This window comes from Dromiciops gliroides, chromosome 1, assembly GCF_019393635.1.
Source record: "Dromiciops gliroides isolate mDroGli1 chromosome 1, mDroGli1.pri, whole genome shotgun sequence".
NCBI lineage: Eukaryota > Metazoa > Chordata > Mammalia > Microbiotheria > Microbiotheriidae > Dromiciops > Dromiciops gliroides.
Genome location: NC_057861.1, coordinates 711,243,559 through 711,265,428, shown reverse-complemented (window position 1 = coordinate 711,265,428; position 21,870 = coordinate 711,243,559). Strand labels below are relative to the sequence as shown.

General features: G+C 39.3%; 1 protein-coding gene across 3 annotated transcripts in view; it reads right to left on the bottom strand.

Annotated features, from left to right (window-relative positions):
• RAD18 (RAD18 E3 ubiquitin protein ligase) overlaps window positions 1–19,733 on the bottom strand; it is a 132,484-nt gene extending 112,751 nt beyond the window's left edge. For all 3 annotated transcript variants that reach the window (XM_043975450.1, XM_043975448.1, XM_043975449.1), the window contains exons 1-4: window positions 19,629–19,733; window positions 15,345–15,426; window positions 11,137–11,198; window positions 9,299–9,369 (exon numbers count right to left, since the gene is read on the bottom strand). In XM_043975450.1, the coding sequence (XP_043831385.1) occupies window positions 9,299–9,369; window positions 11,137–11,198; window positions 15,345–15,426; window positions 19,629–19,673 (260 nt within the window). In that variant the 5' untranslated portion in view covers window positions 19,674–19,733. The remainder of the gene's footprint in view (window positions 1–9,298; window positions 9,370–11,136; window positions 11,199–15,344; window positions 15,427–19,628) is intronic.
• Window positions 19,734–21,870: the final 2,137 nt, after the last annotated feature.

The window sequence follows — 21,870 nt, the reverse complement described above, 5'->3', positions numbered from 1 at the left end:
TGACCCTAGGGAAACCATTTCACCCTGTTTGCCTCAGTTTCATCATCTATAAAAGGGACTGGAGAAGGAAATAGCAAACCACTCCAATATCTTTGCCAAGAAAACTCCAAATGGGGTCATGGAGTTGGACATGACAAAAAGGACTGAACAACAACAAACAAAAGCTGTTATGAAGGAAAAACTAACAGAACCTGGTAATTGATTGGGTATGAGGGGTGAGGGTATAAAGCATCAAAAATATCTCTGAAATGTAAGGGGCTAAAATTCTATCTAGTCTGTCTAAAATATCTAATGAGTGGTCGCCAATAAATTATAGGCTTTAGCAAGAGTTAGACTTTTAAGCATTTATTGAGAACAAGAATGTGGTGAAGAGAAAGAGAAAGGCCTAGATTCATGTATCTATCAAAGGGAGAGCGCATTTCTAGCTCCTTTCTCCACCCGAGTCCTGAGGAAAGAGCATGAGAGCACCAGCCTCGCTCCCTCTTCCTCCCACAAGCAAATGTCGCTTCCTGATGCTAAAGAGCCGGATATCTTGCCCTCAGACCCCTTCTCCTCATGGCGGAGCTTTGCTACAGTAAATCTCCAGCAGGTGGCATCATTCCAATTGTTACAGAGATTTCAAACCAAGTGACTGGAGAGATCATGGGACCCTCCACAAATTAGAAAGTTAGGAAAAGGAGTGTCTTTTGTAGGGAAGATAATGAGTTTGGTTTTGGACATGGTGAGTTTGAGATGTCTAAAAGTCATCCAGGAAGACATGTCCAGTTGGACATCTAGTAATATGGAAGCTCAGGAGAGATACCGGAGAGATAGATATAGAGCTCAGGTTGTCATCTACATAATGATGATAATTTAACCCACGGAAGTTGATGTGATAACTATGACTGAAAGTGTAGAGAAAAAAAGAGACGAGGGTCTAGAGCCTCAGTATATAACTCAACATTAGGGGGTGGAAGATGGATGATAATACCACACAAGAGACTAAGGAGGAAGACATAGAGGAGGAAAACCAGGAGTGCAGAGTCATGAAAACCCAGAGAGGTGTATCCAGGAGAATGAGATGGTCAACAACACCTCAGCAGACCTTGTAGAGAGTTCGAGAGGAGAAGAGGAAGGGGGCAGCTAGGTGGTGCAGTGGATAAAGCACCGGCCTTGGATTCAGGAGTACCCAAGTTCAAATCCAGCCTCAGACACTTGATACTTACTAGCTGTGTGACCCTGGGCAAGTCACTTAACTCCGATTGCCGTGCAAAAAAAAAAAAAAAAGAGGAGAAGAGGGAGGGTAGGGAATAAGCATTTATGTAGCACCCACTTTGTGCCAGAGATTGTAATAAATGCTTTATAAATATTATCTCTGATTTGATAATAATTCCCTCTCCTCAACGCTAGAGAGAAGTTAAGAAAGATGAGAAATCAGACGAGGTCACTGGATTTGGCAATAAAGAGATTACTGGTAACCTTGGAGAGAGCAGTTTCAGTGAAATGGCAGGGCTGGAAGTCAGATTACAAATGGTGAAGAAGTGGGTAGGAAAAGAGAAAGTAGAACTATTGATAAAGATTAGCAGACTAGTAAGGAGGGAGATGAGGTTGCTGTAATGAGGCACAATGACAACAATTCGAAGCAATACCATAGAGGAAGGAGCACAGGAATATACAGCTAGAGTTAAGAGGGAACTTAGAAGACAAGAGATCATCTACTTGAACCTCTTCATTTTATGGATGAGGAAAAGGAGGCTCAGAGATGTCATGTGACCTGCCCAAGGTCACATATCAAGTGACAAGTGCAGAATTTGAACCTAGGTTGTTTGGGGTTTTTTTTCTACTTCAAACATAGTATTCTTTCCACCATGCTAAATATGGGGCAGATTTGGATACAAAGGAGGAAATAGAAAATGTATAAAAAATTGACAAGAACTCAAAAAGCAAAGCAGCCTGGGGCCATTAATTAATCATGGGATAAAACACTTCCACACAGCCACTTCCTCAATCACCCCTATAATTTAGTAGTAGCTTTATAGAACAGTAACCACCAGTGATAAAGAAAAAGTTAATTAGTGCAGAGTTCTTTGATTAAGAATTGTTAAGGGACTAAAATTTTAGCTACACTGTCTAAAATATCTAATGAGTGGTCGCCAATAAATTATAAGCTTTAGCAAGAGTTTAGACTTTTAAGCATTTATTAAGGAGAATAAGAATTTTGTAAAGGGAGAGAGAAAGGCCTAGACTCTTCTATCTATTAAAGGGAGAGAGCATTCCTAGCTCCGCTCTCCGCCAGAGTCCACAGGAAAGAGAGCAAGTCAGAGCGCCAGCCTCCCCCTTCTTCCTCCCACAAGCAACGTCACTTCCTGACACCAAAGAAAAGACGCATGGTCTTGCCCTCAGAGACCTTCTGTTCATGGTGGAGCTTTCCTACAGTAAGTCTCCAGAAGGTGGCGTCATTCCAATCGTTACAGAATGCAGGAAGGTAGAACTACAGCTGAGGGAAAAATATTTACTAAACAAGAAATGAACAGTAATCACAAAAGATAGAATGTATAATTTCAATAACATGAAATTGAAAAATAATTGCATAAACAAAATTAACACAATTAGGAAAAGGAAATAAGCAACTGGGAAAAAATAATTTTGCATCCAATATTTCTGATATGGATCAAATATCCAAAGCTTATAGGGAAAAAGCCATTCCCTAACGGATAATTAGCTAAAGATTATGAACAGTTCTCAAATGAAGAATTACAGATTATTAAAAAACCATACAAGAGAAATAATCAAAATAACTAAGATGGCTGGGGTAGACAGTGAAAAAGGAAGTGAAGCATGATCAGGATGTCTGAGGTTGGCTAGAAATAATGGGCCACATGCATTTGCACTGGTTGACTCACTCACTAATAAGGAGAATATGGTACCAGTGGTTCCAAGCTGACTGTATTAAGTGACCCAGGCCATTGTCTGAGGTGGTCCAGTAGACCGGAATGAATAGCAGCAAGGAGCCAGCCATGGCAGATGGTCGAATGGGATGTGAAGCATGAAAGACACCTTGGCAGAGGAGAACCTTTAATGGCATTTTGCTTTATCAAATGAAATGTTTTTCCCTCTTAAAAACAGTTAGATTTTGTTGTTGTTGTTGTGAGTGCATGCATGTGTGCATGTGTGCGTGTGTGTGCATGCTATGTTGTTTTTTTTTAAGCAAACATCTCAGTTAAAGCCAAGCCAGGGAAAACTTATAGCAGTCACTCCCATTCTCAAAGAACTTTTTATTGGCTCTCTATTGCCTAACAAATAAAGTGTAAACGTTTTTACCTGCTATTAAAAGTCATCAATACTCCGGTTTCAACACGTCTTTCTTGTCCTATTTTATACTGCTCCCTTTCAGTACCACTTTTCTCCTATCAAGCTAAGATTACTTGATGGCACCTAATCTCATTCTGTATGCTCTCCTCCTCTGGGAAAGCTATCTCATCTCTACCTGATGAGATCTGTATTGTTCTCTTTAAGGCCTCAAGGCCCATCTCCGGTGACACCCTTCCCAGGAGGTCTTCTTAATTCTCCCCAGACAAGAATTATCTCTCCCTCAAACTCATGTTCTTGAAGTGCCTCACTTATGTTCAGGGAAAAAAGTATAATACTTCTCCTCAGTAGTTTGCATCCTGTGTATAATGTTCAAGCTTAGAGTGGTGAATTCTCCTCAGAGTAAGGAATGTGCATAGGTATTTGTTTTCCCAAGTTGAACTATATATGGTAATATACTGACAAATAATTGTCTTTTGCTACCTTAAAAAAAAAACAAAACCATGTAGAGCAGACTTGGGATTTGTGTCACGTCACATAACTACTTAAAGTATCTGGATATTGTGAAAGCAGAGAAGCTCTTCACGTCTATTCCAAAACCATTCCTCAGTTGGTGTCTGAGTTCCATTAAAGAGAAATACAGCCAATTTAAGATGATGATGTTAATAATAGCCTATATCTATAAAGCCCAAGATTATTGTTGAGCCTTAGAAAAGATTGGTAGGTATTTTCTTAAAATTTTTTCATATGTTACTACTGTGTCCTAAAATGGACATTCTGTCACCTGATGCCAAAAACTTACCAACTTCTCTTTTAAAAATAGGAGAATATTACCCACAATGTTTTACTGAAGAGAGGTGGTCCATAGACTTGGTGCATCTGGTACTTAGGACAGTCCCTCATATATGCTACGCATTTAAATGTTTCTTGAACTGATTTTTATTAGTTTCACAAATCTTTTGAAATGTCAGAAAAGGAGACCTTAGAAAAGGTGATTTTCTCCAACAAGATACACTCAATTATTAATTATCCAAGAGCCGATTATCTTACCAGCTACCTATCTTTTGGCTATTTTGCTGCTAATTAGTAAGATTTTTATCAGTAGATTAAAAAATACTTTTGGGATGCTTGTTTCTGTGCCCTGTCATGGCTATCTGCTTTGAAGTAAGGGAAATAAAAGGGGATAATTCAAGCCAGCTGTTTGCTCCTAGTTAGTGAAGCAGGTAAAAGATTAGTTAATTTATTACTTATCTACTAAGGCCACTATGGAAGATACAAAGATGAATGACAGGTTCCTGCTTATAAGTCTCTAAGGAAGAGATCTAAAACTTCTGGGTAATGTTTGAAGTATTTATACCTGCTTTGTAGGTATTTCATATGTACCTATATAGGCATATGTTGTCTCCTCCATTAGAATGTAAGGATCTTGTTGGCAGGAAATATTTCACATTTGTCTTCATATCCCCAGTGCTTAGAATAGCTCCTGACACAGAGAAGGCCCTTAATCAATGTTTACTGGTTATATGATTTGTGGTTTTCAGTAGTCCTTGTCTTTCTTGCCTCTCATTGGGCAGCAATATCGTACAATGGATAGAGGGTTGGACCTGGTATCAGGAAGACCTGGGTTCAAATCTAGCCTCAGACACTATCTGTGCGATGCAAGGCAAGTCACTAAACCTCAATCTGTCTCAACTGCCTCATCTGAAAAATGGAATAATATAGTACCTCCCTCCCAGAGCTATTGTAAGGATAAAATAGAATAATGTTTGTAAAACACTTTGCAAAACTTAGTCTATATAAATACTGGCTCTTATTAGATACCACCAGAGTGGTAGTAGCTTATGATCACAGACTTGGAGCTGAAAGGAACTTTAAAGTCAAGTAAACAAACCTTTATTAAGTACCTACTATGTGTCAGGCACTGTGCTAAGTGCTGGGGATGAAAAGAAAGGCAAAAAAATAGCCCCTGCCCTCAGCAGGATCTGAAGAGGAACAAAGGAGGCAGATGATAGGAATAAACTAAGAAAGGCCATTCCATCATACCCAGGCTTCCTGCCTTCCCTCAAAGGGGAGAAACACTATTCCTTCAGCACCTCCCACCGGTCCCCTCACCTGAGCTGCTAAAGGCCTTGAGAAGACTCTACCCTGAAGCCAAATCCCTAGAAATAGTGATAACTCACCTGAACTTTTTCCTCAACGATTACAGACTCTGGTAGGTCAGACCAGCCCCATTCTAGTCTCTGCTTCTGAAGTCTCAGCTTCAAACCCATTCTCCATCCCCACCCCCAACCCATTGTGGGAATTTATTTTGATTTGGGGACCCTACCTTTGGGCTAAGATTGGAAAGCCTTAGGCCCTCAGGGTCTCTTCTGTGTGGGAGGGGCTGGTGCCCCTCCCCCTCTGCTTCAGCTGAGCCAGAAAGCCCTGTGGGCTGTACAAGACACCAGGTCAGACAGCTGGGGTAAAAAACGCTCCCTCCGACCTGAGCGGAGCTATCCAAAAGATCCTGGATAGCCTGTGCTGAGGCACATGAGGCTGGAGCGCACCATTCCCCCCCCACCCCCACCACCACCAGCCGCAGCCCTGGCTGGAGGATTAGCTTGGTCTGTGGGGGCACAGGAAGCCCTGAGATTTGAGTGGAGAGAAGAAAAGGTATATATAGACCTGGGAGTTAGACTTTGGGGTGATGGACAAGAAGAGGTCAAGAGGCTGCTGAGGAGACGGCAAAGGTTGGAGAAGACAGACAGGAGCTACAAGGATGCAGGAGAAGACGAGAAGGACTAGGAGCAGGGAAAAGAGAGGCTGATGGGCAGACTGACAGAGCAGACAGACAGAAGGTCGGTGAGAGAGAAACACAGGGGTTCAACCAGTGGCAGTAAGGAGAGGAAAGTTAGAAGCAGGGGGATTTACAAAGTGAAAGGGGCTCAGAGTTAGAATAAAGTACTTGTGCCCTAAGGCAAGAGGTGGCTAAGGCCCTTATTGTATTAAAAAAGTTCCAAGGCAGCAGGTGGGAAAGAGAGGCACTGCAAAGCACTCAGGTTGTACATTTTATTTCCCTGTATTCTTAATTTTAAATAGTATCTCATAAATAAACTCTGCTTTGATTATTTAGTTAAGAGACTTCTTAATATTTTGTTTATCAATTTGGGAGTGGAGCAGTGTGGTGGAACTTTATAAACGGCCCACATTAAATTAACAGCAGTCAGATAGCCAAACAGTCAAAAGTCCCCAGATTAGTCATCCACAGTTTAGTCCCCCCAAAATTAGGCTAGTCATTTTAAAATATTCTACATTTGAATGGCGACCACGGCAGGACTTACGGCCCAATTATAATTTATCTAAACTTATCGTTTTTCATATAATCATAATTTTTCATAAGTCCAATTATATAAATTTTCCAGGTTAGTTATAGTTAATAATTAATTTTTTTACAATACCATCTAATCCCTCTCTCACTTATTTTCAATCTCTCCCTACTTCTCTTCTACCTACAAATATGTCCATCTACCCCATCCTCAAAAAAAAGTCACTTGTTCTGTCCATCCTCACAAGCTATTGTCCTTTATCTTTCCTTCCGTTGGTGGCAAACTTCCTGACAAAGCTGTCTACAATCTATGTTTCCACTGTGCTCTCTGGCTTCTGACTTCATCATTCGATTGGAACTGCTCTCTGCAAAGTTACTAAAGATCTCTCAATGGCCAAAGCTAATGGCCTTTTTTCAATCTTCATTCTGATGTTTGAGTCATTTTTCACTTTGATTTCAGTCCAGTCTTATACACTGTCAATCACCCTCTTCTCCTTGATATTCCCTCTCTTCTTTCTAGACTGTCATGTCACAGCTCTCTCCTGGTCCTCCTCTACCTGACTGCTCCTTCTCAGTCTCCTTTGCTGGATCTTCAGCCAGGACACATCTACAAATGGTGGTGGTGGGGGGGGGGGGTTCCCCCCAAAGCTCTGTCCTGGGCCACCTTCTCTTCTTCCTCAATACGATTTCACTTGATGTTCTCATCAACTCCTATGAATTCCATTATCATCTCTATACTGATGATTCTCAGATATACTTATCTAGCCTAGCCTCTCTGCTGACCTCCAGACTCACATTTCCAACTGCCTATTGGACATATCAAAGTCCTATAAGACACCTTAAATGGGACATGTCCAAAACTGAGTTCATTATCATTCCCCCCAAATCTTCCCTTTCCTAACTTCCCTATCAAAGACCCACCATCCTTTCAGTCTCCCAAACTATCATCCTCAACTTCTCACTCTCTTTCCTGCCATATCCAATCAGTCATCATGACCTGTCATTTCCACCTTTATAGCATTTCTCATCACTCCCTTCTCACTTCTGACACTGCCATCTTCTTGGTACTGGACCTCATCACCTCATGCTTAGACTACTGCAATAGCCTGCTGGTGGGTATCCCTGCTCCAGCCCATCTTACACTCAGCTATCAAAGTTATCTTTCTAAAACACAAGTCTGACCATATCATTCCCCCATTCAAAAAATTCCAATGGCTCCCTATTCCCTCCAGGATCAAATATAAAATCCTGTTTGGCTTCAAAGCCTACCTTGCAACTTTCTAGCTTTCCAATCTTTTTATGCCTTGCTCATCCCTACATACTCTACAATACGATAAAAATGGCCTCTCAATATTCCTCATAAAAAAAACTGCCTGAATCTTTCTCTAGTTGTCCACCATGCCTAGGATTCTCTCCCTCTTCGTCTCAGCCTCCTGACTTTCCAGGATTCCTTCAAGTTCAGCTAAAATCTTACATCCAAAAAGAAGACTTTCCCAATCCCTCTCAATGCTAGGACCTTCCCTCTAGAACTAGGTAGAAAAGGCTCTGAGCGATCATAGTAATAAACAGAGTCTACTCTGAGGGCCAGCCTCACTAACAATGGGGAAGCTTATGGCCAGTAAGGAACCTAGCCACTTAATGCCTATGATAATCCATAAAAATGAAAAAATACAAGATGGCTTTCATTTCTGTGACAATTTCTTTTGCTTTTACAGTGATAATGGAAGAATCATTGGAAGAAAGAAACAACCATTTATTTAAGCACCCACAATGTGCAAGCCACTGTGCTAAGCACTTACAGATATTATCTCATAGGATCCTTACAAGAACCCTGTGAAATTGGTGCTATTATTATTAACCCTATTTTACAGTTGGGGAAACTGAGACAAACAAACGTTAAGTAATTTGTCCAGGGTCACAGAGCTAGTAAGTGTCTGAGGCCAAATCTGAACTCAAGTCTTCCTGACTCTAGGATAGAGACCTAACCACTGTGCCAGAATCATACAAACTCTGGACCATCTACTATAAAACATTAAATATCTGAAAGGAATAATATACCAATATACCAAGAACAAATACTATGTGATATTACCAAATGGCTACAATAAGAGAAAAAATGACTAACTGGCTACTTCAGGAGAGGCTAAAAAAGAATTTACAATGGGAAAAAAATGTATACAACAATACAAGTAGTGAAAAAGTACTTATTAGCTTATTACATTAACATATTCCAAAATATCTTTCAAGTAGCAAAGCAATAAAATCATTCAGTCATAAACTAGGCTAAAAACCGGGATGTCTTATTATTTCCACTGTTAGTACTTTACTAAGAATTATTTTTCAAAACAGTAGAGTTTCTGAAACATATGTATATATATTATATATATAATATACATGTGAGTATAGATGTGTATATATGCACATGTACACATACATGTATACACATTCATGTGTATAAGTATATTGCACACATATACACATGTATATACACATACACACACAAACACAGAGAGAAAATTCAAATTTTCCTTCTGTGAGTTACCAACATCAAAGTCTTCATTAGCTCTACCCCTTCTTCCACAATCAAAACATGCAATCCCAGATATCCTAAACAAAAAGTGTGTATATGGAAGATATATTCCAATGTGAAATATTATAATGAGCAAGAAAGGGAAGCTGGGGATTAAAGATAAAATTAGGCCATACCGTGCTGAACTAAAACTTTTTACCAGTTCATCTAATATCCGGTTATTTTTCAGGTCAGGCTCTGTGACTGTCTAGAAAAGAAAAACAACAGATGGAAAATGTTCAAATAGGCAATAATTAACTTGTCAGAATCTTGTTTTTACAAAATGCATGATACTTTCTGCTACCCTTCACCCTAATCCACTATCCCCATTGCTAACTCATCCTATTAAAGCTTCCAACAAAGACCACTACATGCCTCTCAGAACAGTGAATCAATATCTAACTAGAAATCTGATGAAACAACTCCAAAGCAGTTGGTAAAAACACTACCGATCTGTACTGTCTGCAGACAGATCCTATTATGGGCAAGACTTCTTCAAACCTTCCCATTCAGCTGGCTTACATATGCTTCCACAGAGAGGTAACAAACACGGTGATTTAGAGGAGTGGCTACTAAGAGATATCATCTTTTGAGCAATGAGCTCATGAAAAGATAAATGTAGCAGCTTGAAGAATAGTCTCCTATGAGTCTATTTTTTGGGGGGGAAGGGGTTAAGACTAGTTTAATGGAATTTACAATAGGTTAGCTATGAACAAGATGACATATCATTACATGATAATATGATATGCACAAATCAAGTCAGTGAGAAGTAGGGTTTGAGTCCCCCTGGGGAGACTGGTGGTGGTAGAAAGGCACTTTTCTAAGAGGAAAAAATGAGAATAAGATCTAGAGTTGAAAAGGATCTTAGACATCATCTAGTCCAACCCCCTTGTTTTACAGATGAGTTTCACAAGTTCACAAAATAAGTGGCAGAGCTGAGATTCAAACTCAGGTCCTCTGATTGCAAATCAAAGGCTCCATCCCTTTTACCACACTGGCTCCCAAGTAGGATCGTAATACACTTAATTCATAGAGCACTAAGAAAAAAGGCAATCTTTTTTCATACACTAAATGATTCTAGTCTTATAATAATCTTAAGGAGTTAAATACTCTCTTCTTTATTTCAAAGACAAAGAACTAGGCACAGGAAGTTGAATACCCTGACAAAAATAGTAATACTTCACTATATAGCACTTCGGAGTTCTGAAAAGCACTTTCCAGATCACACTCATGATAGCCCCATTTTATTGAGGCTCTAAGAAATTAAAGGGTTCACCCTGACATCAAACAGGAATTGGATGAAGTGGGATTGGCTCATTTTTTGGAAGAGAAACAAGAAAGTCAAACTTTTATAAATATTCCTCTTTCACTAGATTTCTTGGTCTTTTTCTTCCTTCCTTTCTTCCCTTTTTTCTCCCTTTCTTGATTTATTCCTTCTCTCTGAACATATTTCTCTTACTCTGGTCTTGTAGAACTAACAAAGCTAAGTCCCAGAGTTCTATCTGAGAAGGAGTGTCTAGCTTGAGAAAGAAAGGTGCTAGATGAATGAGGTTCATTGTCATGGACACATGCCATGTACTCCTGGGTTTTCTGTGCTATGAGCCCCTGGCACCACTGCACAGACAGTGAGTTTATGCACAAATGCACCATCACATTTTCCACCAGAATTCAATAATTCAAGAAGATAAGTAGCCTAAGAATATGACATTAAAGGGAATATAGTTCTCCTGAGCTTAAAGTTTTTATTTCCCAATTCAGGCTTAATTGATAAGCAATGTCAACATAAAAGTATCATCCAAATTTTACAAAGCCACACTCCCATAAGTTTCTGAAGGCACTTTCCACACCACTCCACTCAAATGTCTTCAGTGTAGCTGCAATCGGCAAACACACAGCCCCTGTGTGACTTTATAGTTTTGAAAGGTCAGTACTTATGATTGAGAGATGTTAAGAAAAGTTTTCATATAAAACTCACCACACAACAGGTCGGACACTGTGTTTTATAGGACAAGAATTTTCTTATACAAAGAGAACAGTCTGAAAAAAATAAACACAACACATAATCGATCCAGTAGCACATATTTATAATGCAAATTTGACTTCTGACAAAGCATCAATCAATCCATCGGCAAGCATCTAAGAACTACTTTCTATGGGCCACAGCCACTGTGCTGGGGGCTAGGGATACAAATAAAACAAATCAAACCAACTCTACTCAGAAGGTGCTTGAATTGTAACGGGGGAGACAAGAATATGTTATAAGTATAAAGAATATAAATACAACTAAACACAAAGGTGTTATTGTGGTCATAGCAGTGAGTGAAAAAGATACCTCTGACAATGAAGAAACCAAATATTATGGTCAAACTTTATAGGCAGAACAGAATTTAATAGCTTTGATGCTATAGCTAAAATAACTAGGCCTCCATTTAAGCCACTAGCAATAGACAGACATGTTAACGTTGGAAGATTCCAAAAGACATTATTTTTACAATGTATCAATATAATAACTGTTTTAGGAACTTACATTTGTTTGGATCTCTGTGAGTGACAACACCTTAATTTTATCCTAGGGGCCTCAACACTCAAAGTTACGGATTTGCTTAAGTTTAACGGTACAAATGTATCTTGGAATTGTTTTGCTTTTCCCTTACAAATGTACTCTATTCTTTGCCATTGTGCTATAAGAAATGATGAGCAAGATGCTATCAGAAAAACCTGGAAAGACTTCCATGAGCTGATGCAAAGTGAAATGTACTGTATACAAAATAACAGCAATATTGTAAGATGATCTGCTGTGAATGACTTAGTTATTTTCAGCAAGATAGCTCTGAAATATTTATGAAAAATCCAGTCCATCTGCAGAGAAAGAACTGATGGTATCTGAATACAGACTGAAGCACAATTTTTTAAAATGCCTTTTTCTAAAGGTTTTTTTTTGTCTGTTTTCTTTCACAACCTGACTAATGTGGAAATGTTTCAAATGACTACACATGTATAACTTATATTAAATTGCTTGAGTTCTTACGGGGTGGGGTGGGGGGTAGGGAGGGAGGGAAGAAGAGAATTTGGAACACCAAGTTTTAAAAATCAATGTTAAAATTTGTTTTTACATGTAATTTGGGAAAAAATAAAATTCTAAATTAAAAAAAGTACTCTGTTCTTGATGTTCAACTTTAATGTAATATGTGGAGTCATATATAATTGCTGAGAAGGGTTTTCTTGTTTATATCCTGTTTGTACATAGGTGTTTACCTATTGTCTCTCCCATTAGAACATGAGTTTTCTGACAGTAGGAACTGTTTTTACCTTTCTTTGTATCCCCAGCCTTTGGTTTAATTTCAACTTTATCAGACTACTGCCAAATATACATTGGTGAGATGCAGTGCAGAGAAGGGAGTATCCATCCCCTGGTGGATTCAGTGGCTATTCCATTCAAAGTAAGGTCTCTGCATATTTGTTAAGGCAATTGAATTGCTCTGAATGGTGGCTTGGCTCATTCTTTTTTCTGAAGAGTGTTTTTAACTTGTGACTTTGGCATTCTCCCCACTAAGACCCAATAAGGATCAAATGTGCAGAAAGGGAAAAGCCCCCAAATTATAAAATATAGGCTAATTTTAATGTACTTTTCAAGCATTGCTGAAAGGCAACTCTAAACTCTCAATAAGGATGTTAAGAACAACAGAGTTGTGGTCAGAAAGCCTGTGTTTGGGTCCCGCTGAATTTCTTATGAGCAAGTGAAACACAACCTCTCTCGGCCTCGTTTTCTTCATCTATAAAATGAGAAGGATAGAATTAGATGATCAAAGCCACTTTCAGCTTTTACTTTCAGTAACTTTATGACTATCAAAAGGGAGCAACATTCCCTAAAGTTCTGACTTATATGTCTAATTCCTAAGTTGTTTGTTAGACTCAGTTCCATGAGAAAATAATGCTTTATTTCAGGAATCAACCATAAAGTTTTGGAATGAAAGCAAAAAGTATGGTTCCAGATAGGAAAGTACTAATGATGTTGGAAAACTAATAAAAAGCTTCCAAATGATGGTGACGACAATTTCCAATCTGCACTCAGAATATACTGAGCTTCTCAAGCCTGATTTTCTCCTTACTTTGTTTTCCTTCTAAATGCTCTCCTTCTCCCTTCCACCCCTTTAAATGATGAAATATATTTATTACTATTTGTTAAATACAGTTCTTTTCATTTAAAAACACATTGAGGGGCAGCTAGATGGCGCAGTGGATAGAGTACTGGCCCTGGAGTCAGGAGTACCTGAGTTCAAATCCGGCCTCAGACACTTAACACTTACTAGCTGTGTGACCCTGGGCAAGTCACTTAACCCCAATTGCCTCACTAAAAAAAAAAAAAAACACATTGAAAGAAATATATTATTTCTCTATATTGATTCTAAAAAAAACCCATTAATTCACTTAAACAGTGAAGTCCTCCATTTATATTTTTTTCCCTTGTGGGGCAAGAGCTCTCAAGAGAAAAATGGTGCTTCCTACCCCTGATTTAACAATATAGCATTTATTTTAAAGTAGCAACCTAGGAACAGATATTTTGAGGATCTTTATTTACAAGGAGAAAGAAACTGTACAGCTTACTAAGAAAATTATTATTAGCATTACGAGTAGACAGTTTTCCATTTCATGGGATTTATGTGTGGAAAATCAGTATAGCATAAATATTCTCTAATTGCATGAGTCTGAATCAATTTATGTACCCTTTGCAAATGTGACAATCATAAATGAATTGTAAATGCAGTACTCGCTACTGCAAATGAATTAGAGCAAAAGAAAAACAAAAAAGGGAGTAGAATAGAAAAGTAGAACATTCCAGAAAAGTTCAGTGTTCATAAATGGCTAGGCCCTTAGGTCACTGATTCCAGTTCACCCAGAGCAACAATAGCTGAACGTCCAATGAATGTTGTGTGAAACAACTAAACCAACTCTCCTAAGTCACTGAAAGCACTTATGTCATTAAAACAACAAAGCTACCTTGAGATTTGAGGGAAACCGGGAGAAATAGTATTTTATTCTCTTATCATTAAAAACAAGGACCTACTGAAGGTCCAGAATTTCAGAGGGTAGAAACAAAAGGTTCATAAAATAAACTATTACTTTTGGACATCTGAACAGTTGTGGAAGTTAAAGGCCCCATCCATTATCCCTCTTGGAAAAAGAATTACATTAATTCAAATTTATACTGCAACTAGGTACAGCTGTGATGAAATGTTTGATGAGAGATAGTGTTTGAATTAATGAATATTGTGAGGTTTGGGAATTGTCATTGGATTTCAATTAGCATGCCATTTTTCATTCAATTATAATGAATAACTAAAAGTTGGCTATCTATCTCTAGCATCTTTCATCAATAGAGAAGATAACCTTCTTACCTTATTTCTTCTTCATTTTTGTTTTTGTCAAACACTATCTCTCATCAAACATTTCATCAGTTGCAAGCCAAATTCTGGCAAAAATTTTCCATGTTCCCCCACCTAACATAAAAAGATGGGAAAGGCTAGGTCCAGTTGATACAAAAACTGAACAACTAGGACCTGAAAATCGGGACAATGAATAGCATCTTCATTCTAAATACTTTAAGTTAGTACAGAAAAAATTTTAAACAATTGGCATTCCTCAAATTTTATTCATTGGAAGAAGGAACAAAAGAATAAATACATGTCAACACATGACTCCTTCCAGAATCAGCCATCAAATGAAGGGAAAAACCAGCTGAAATTGATATTTAATGTCTGGAATTCTCTCACTGAAAAAAAAAAATTATGCAAATTTGTCTTAATTGTATAAAGATTTTCAAACCATAATTCTAACTCGAGAATGAATTAAACTGGCTAGCCAATTTTGTCCTCCAATTTTATATACCTTTTTTTAAAAAGTTGAGCTTAATGTTAGCCCTGTTCTATGAGTGTTTGACAACAAAATACCTTGTGGCATGACCAAAATCTTTATTATCTCCAATGCTATAAAAGTAATAAAAACATCAAGAAATAATAAAAGAGTGAAAAGACAAAACAGAAACATTATAAAATCTATTAAATAGGAGCTATATACCAGAAATGTATTTCACTGCAGTACCCCAAGTTGTCAATGCTAAATACCATTTAATGGAGAGAAGAGTACATCTCATACACACTCACAAGAAAACATTCCCATACTTACAGTTATGTGAACACTGAGGAATGATCATGGCAATGTTGAAATAATCAAAACAAATCCCACATCTCAGCAAATCATCTACTGCCTGAAATATAAAAATACATCAAAAATACTTCAAAGTTTCTAAATTAGTTAGGAAACAAACATGATCATTAGTATTATCCAACAAATCTTCATAAAATGAAACATTTTACCCTGCATTAGACATTCCTTCTTGATCCCCTAGGAAAGAATATACCAGTACATTTCGTCTTCTCACCTTTTCAGTGTTCTACCCTGTTGCTTGAGGCATCCATCTCACCAATCCTAGCATGCCTCCTCTGCTCCTCCGCTCTGGCTACCCAGACAGAACAGTACTAACCAACAAAGAGGTGGATCATCAAAATGCTATACCATAAGAGATCATCTAGTTCAAAAACCTCATTTCATAGTTGAGAAAATGAAGGCCATAGATGGTTACATAGTTAAACTGAAAGAAAAATGAACTTTGGGAATAAGAGCTGTGGTTGTGAATTCAACTTCTGATACTTAATAACCACATGACCATGGGTAAGTCAACGAAGCTCTCTAAGCCTCAATTTCCTTATCAGAAAATGGGGACAAAACCACCATAATACCTACTTCACAGGGTTGTTATAAGAATCAAATGTGATCTGGGGCAGCCAGGTGGCAAAGTGGATAAAGCACAAGTCGTGGATTCAGGAGTACCTGCGTTTAAATCTGGCCTCAGACACCTGACACTTACTAGCTGTGTGACCCTGGGCAAGTCACTTAACTCTCATTGTCCCACAAAAAAACCCACAAAAAACAAACAAAAAAAAGAATCAAATGTGATCATGCATGCGAAGCATTTTACAAACCCTAATTAGCACGATTACAAAGCCCCTTATTTTTTATTAAATGCCTTGCCTCATGTGATAATGGGATATGAAACCAGGCCTACTGACTGGAAATCTACTGGATTTCCACCACACAACACTAAATAATAGGGCTAACAGACTTAGGAAAGACTAGGGCCAGCAAGAGCTGGAAGGGCTGTCAGACAGATTGGCTAGAGAAACAATCAGGCCAGGAAGAGTTGTCCAGGAAACATAATCTTTACCATGCTCAAGAAATCCAAAAGGCAAGGTTCTATTATAGAAGATTTCAAAATCTAATTACAGGGAAAAGAGGAAGGGAAGGGAATAAGTATTTCCATAGCATCCACTGTATGTCATACAATCTCACTTGATCTTCACAATAACCCTGTAAGGTAGGTGCTATTATCCCCATTTTATAGTTGAGGAAACTGAGGCACACAAAGGTGACTTGCCCAGGATAACACAATGTTATGTAAAAATCAGTAGAAATCAAAGCTAAAATCCAAGTTTCTAATGGTTTTCTTTGCGAAAATTATCTTCTATTTATATTGTAATGGAACGTACCTAGTTATTTACGTGTTGTCTCCCCCACTGAAATGCAACCTATTTTTGCCTTTCTTTGAAATCCCCAGAGTTTAACAATACTTGGCATGTGTGATTATTAAATGCTTATTGATTGACCAACTGAATATTATTTTGAAACATGATTTCATACTTTCAAATAATACCTTACATTTATATAGCACTGTATACATTCTTTGGTACTCTTACATCTGTCATCTCAAATTCTCACCACAATCTGTAAAGAAACTAACATAGGGATTCTTCTAACTTTACAGCTGAGGAAATTAAGACATTTACTTTTGGGGCTCCCTCCCATTCTTGTCTTCTCACTCTGCAGATCTCATCATCCCCACAACAACCTCCTCACACATTTCTCAGCTTCCTTTTAGGTATTGCTTCCAGCTAGCTGATAGAGTAGTAGATAGAGTGCCTGGCCTGGCATGAGGAAGACTCAGCTTCCTGAGTTTCAGACACTTACTAGCTGTGTGACCTTGGGCAAGTCACTTAACCCTGCTTGCCTCAGTTCCCTCATCTGTAAAATAGGGAAGGAAATGGCAAACTCCTTCAGTATCTTTGCCAAGAAAACTCTAAATGAGGTCATGAAGAGTTGGACACAAGTGAAAAACAACTGAACTGAACCTCCCTCAGTTAGAATATAAGCTTCTTGAGACCAGGGACCATCTTTATTTTTGCATGTATTTGTGCTCCCAGGACACAGCAATCACTGAATGCTTGTTGGAGGAAAATTAATTTGTCTAAGCCTACATGGTGAATGAGTGGAGAAGGCAGCCCAGGGAGACCATACCAAACTTAAAGTGGAGAAAAACCTAAATTTGAATTCAAGCTCTGCTACTTAAAAGTTATGCTGCCTTAGGTAAGCCAATATACCTCTCTGATCTTTGGTGTCCTCATCTGCAAAATGAAGAAAATAGTTCAAATGTCTCTCAAGGTTACTGTGAATCAGGAAGCACTTATTTATAAAACTTAAAGTCTCATAGGATGTGAGCTATCACTGTTGCTGCTAGAACCTAAACAGCCTCACAGAGATAGTCCAGAGCACTTCACACCAGGCCATTTCCCATTTTGAAAGGGTTCAGGGTATCCTGGAAAATGGGGTTTAACTCCACCAAAGACACCAGAAGGGTTCCAGAAGCCGCTTCATTGATAGTATTTCCTCCTAGTTCTGCCAATGTCTGCCCAAGAGTGTACCATTAGCACAGGAAGACACAGAGAGCCAAAGGTGACTTCATTAGAGCAGAAACTCCTAGTGAGAAAACTCCCCTAAACAAGGCAGAGCAGCACCTGTTCAACAACTTAATATTCTTAGAGAGTTGCCTGGGGCAGCTAGGTGGCACAGTGGATAGAGCACTGGCCCTGGAGTCAGGAGTACCTGAGTTCAAATCCGGCCTCAGACACTTAAGACTTACTAGCTGTGTGACCCTGGGCAAGTCACTTAACCCCCACTGCCCTGCCAAAAAAAAAAACAAAAAAAAACCCACATCCAGGGCCATCTCCAGTCATTCGAATAACTATCTTTCCACTGGACCCAGATGGCTCTGGAGGAGACAGAGAGGTTGGAAACTTTTCACAGCCCTCCCTCACTTAAATCCAATTCACTGCAAGTCATGACATCGCTCTGATGTCATGGTCCTCTTCGAAAATGACAGACAAAACTACAATACAATAGAAATTAATTATAGAGTATAATTAAAGATTATGTAATATACAAATATATAATTATACATAAGGGATTTTAAATGCAATTACATATGGGATACATAAGCAACATCCAATATATAATTATATATGAAATTTTCTTTAATAATTGATATGTGCTCACTAATAATAATCTGCATGTCACTACCATATTCAATAAACTCTGATAGCATCCCTTAATAGTAGCTAGTATTGGGGCAGCTAGATGGCGCAGTGGATAGAGCACCGGCCCTGGATTCAGGAGGACCTGAGTTCAAATGTGGCCTCAGACACTTAACACTTAACTAGCTGTGTGACCCTGGGTAAGTCACTTAACCCCAACTGCCTCACTAAAAAAAAAAATAGTAGCTAGTATTTATAATAAGGTTTGCAAAGCACTTTACAATTATTTCACTTTATCTACACAACAAACCTATATATACATATATATGTATACATATATTTAAATTGTGTATGCACATAGAGACATATACTATATACTATACTAATACTATATACTAATTATATCTAAATTCTAGATACGTGTACGTATAATTTAAATGAGAAAGAAAGGAACAGGAATTAAACAGCTACCGTTGTACTTAGAACCTCATATACATAAACACAAAGACTTGTTATATAACTTTCTAATAAAATTTAAAGGCATTTTGTATGACTCTATTTGCAAACACACAGTCCTGGGGGGACCCCTCTCCCCGTTAAATGCAAGTTTCTCTGGGGCAGGGGTGGTTTCCTCTTTGTCTTGGCCTCTCCAGCACCTAGGACAGGGCATAGCTAAGTCATCTCGGAGCTAAGCTCTTCACACACTATTTTCACTCAGTCCTCACCACAAGCCGGGGGGAGGGGGTGGGAGTTCGATTATCCCCATTTTACAGGTGATAACACTGAGGCAGACAGGCGAAGAGAAGTGTCAAGAGGCGGGATTTCACCTAATACGTAGAAGGGGTGGGGGTGGGGTCTAAAGGCCAAGCCCAGCGCTCCCTGGGTCGGGAGCGGCCGCCCCGCCTCCCCTCAGACCTCCCGTTCCCAGCAGTGACCGCGGGCTGGCCCGGGGCTCCTCAGGAGCCTGGCGGCTTCCACGCCCCGAAAACCCCAGGACCCCCAGTGCCGCCCCCTCCGCTCGCGGGCGAAGTCCCGCCGCACTCACTTTCATCTCGACCAAACGCGAAGACCACCGGTCTGGCTGAGCCATCGCGGCTCCAGAGGCTGCGGATCCAGAAACAGCCACAGCCAACGGTAACCGCTCTTCTCCCGCCAGTCGAAATTACCCGCCCTCGGCTTACGTCACTACCGCCGCGGTCCCGTCATTCATCCGGCCCCTATTGGGCGCAGGGGCTGCTGGAAGATGTAGTCCTCAGAGTGTGGCCTAAATCCCGGCCCGTTCCCTTATCTGACTCGGGTACTTTCTAGAGAAAAGGAATAGATAGCTGAATTTTAGAATAAGAGGCAAGTGTATTGGGTACCTCCTCACTCGTGGCCAAAAAGTGGGAGACTAGTAGGATCATAAGATCATAGATGTAGATCTGGAAGGGGTTTTCCCTAAAAATCTTTAGTAATTGATAATATAATAATTAATTAATAATAATTATATATTATAATGAATAATAATAATCTGCATGTCACTAGTCAATAAACTCCTGTAGCTCCCCATTAATAATAGTAATATCTAGCATTTACATAGAGCTTTAAAGTATACAAAACACCTTACAATTATTTCATTTTATCCCTACAACAACCCTGGGAGGCAAGTGCTATAATTATCCAATTTTATAGATAAGGGAACTGAGGCAAAGGTTAAGTGACTTGCCTAGATTCACACTAGTAAGTGTCTGAGGCAGATTTGAATTCTAGTCTTCTTGATTCCAAGTCCAGAGCTCTAACCACTGTGTCACCTATTACTTCCCTAATCTAATAAAAACCCTTCACAGCCTTGCTCTTAACTGTCTTTCCAGACTCATTATACATTAGTGCCCTGGATAATACAGTAAAACTAATTCTAAGAGATCCATGTGACATGGGTCCAGGGGTAATTCACACACACACACACACACACACACACACACACAATTCATTCCTTCCTCACCTGCACTTTCTTTACTTCCTTCGGGAGTCATTTCAAACATCACCTTTGATTTGAAGCCTTTGCTGATCATTCTAACACACACACAAACACACACACCTCATTTTTTCTAACTCCTTTATTTTACTACCTTACAATTATTTTTAATTTTTCTGTATAAAACATGTACATGTTTTCTCCTCCAATAGAATCTAAGTTCCTTGAGAGCAAGACTTGTTTCTTCCTTCCTTCCTCCCTCCCTACTGTTTATTTTCTATATCTAAATGTTGTAGGGCTGTTGTACACCAGAGTGTGATGTTTAAAATTTACCTTAACTGCCCCACACCCCCAGTGTGGGGGGGAGAATTAGCTAAGGTTTACTTACAAATTCAGCAACAGTTTAGGCTTTTAAACATTTTTTTAAAAATAATAATAAAGAGTTTTATTGAAAGTTTTGAGTTCTGGACTGGGGGTGGAGCCAAGATGGCGGAGGAAAGGCAGTAAACTCTCGAACTCATGACACGATCACTCCAAAAACATCCAAATAATGCCATAGGAAAATGCCTGGAGCAGCAAAACTCACAGAAGAATGTGCTGAAATCATCTTCTAACCAAGAACGGCTTGGAAGGTCAGAAGGAGGGAGCTGCTATGCTGATACAGGAATCGAACCCAACCCCATAGTCACCCTGACACAGATCCAGTCCCAGGAAGGCCTCACCAGAGAAGGAGACCCCCAGAGCCTCTGAATCAGCTGAAGCACCAGTGTCGTCTGGAACTAAGCTCACAGTCTGGTGAGAGGGCTGAGCCCTGGGCAGGGGGGAGACTACAGGGGTCTATGCTGGTGCTGAGGCAGAACTTGGATTTTTCACCCCTGCCAAAAACCAGGAGGTGGGCTTGAGTAGCAGTGGCCCAGGTGGGAGAGGGGCACAGGCTTATCAGAGCTGACAACCACAACACACAAAGCTGGTTGATTAGCAAGTTGGTCTGGGGTCATCTACAGACCAAGGAATAGGCCAAGCGAGTGAAGAACCTGATCTTTCTTAAATCATACCTACTTTCAGGAGCTAAAAGTCAAGTAAAAGAAAGTAAAAGAAAAGCAAGATGAGCAGACAGAGAGAGGTGAGGACAATAGAAAGTTTCTTCAGTAACAAGGAAGACTGAGGTGCACCCTCAGAGGAAGATGTCAACATCAGGGCCCCTATATCTAAAACTCCCAAGAAAAATACAAATTGGTCTCAGGCCATAGAGGTGCTCAAAAAGGACTTTGAAGATAAAGTTAGAGAGGTAGAGGAAAAAATGGAAAGAGAAATGAGGGAGATGCAGGAAAGA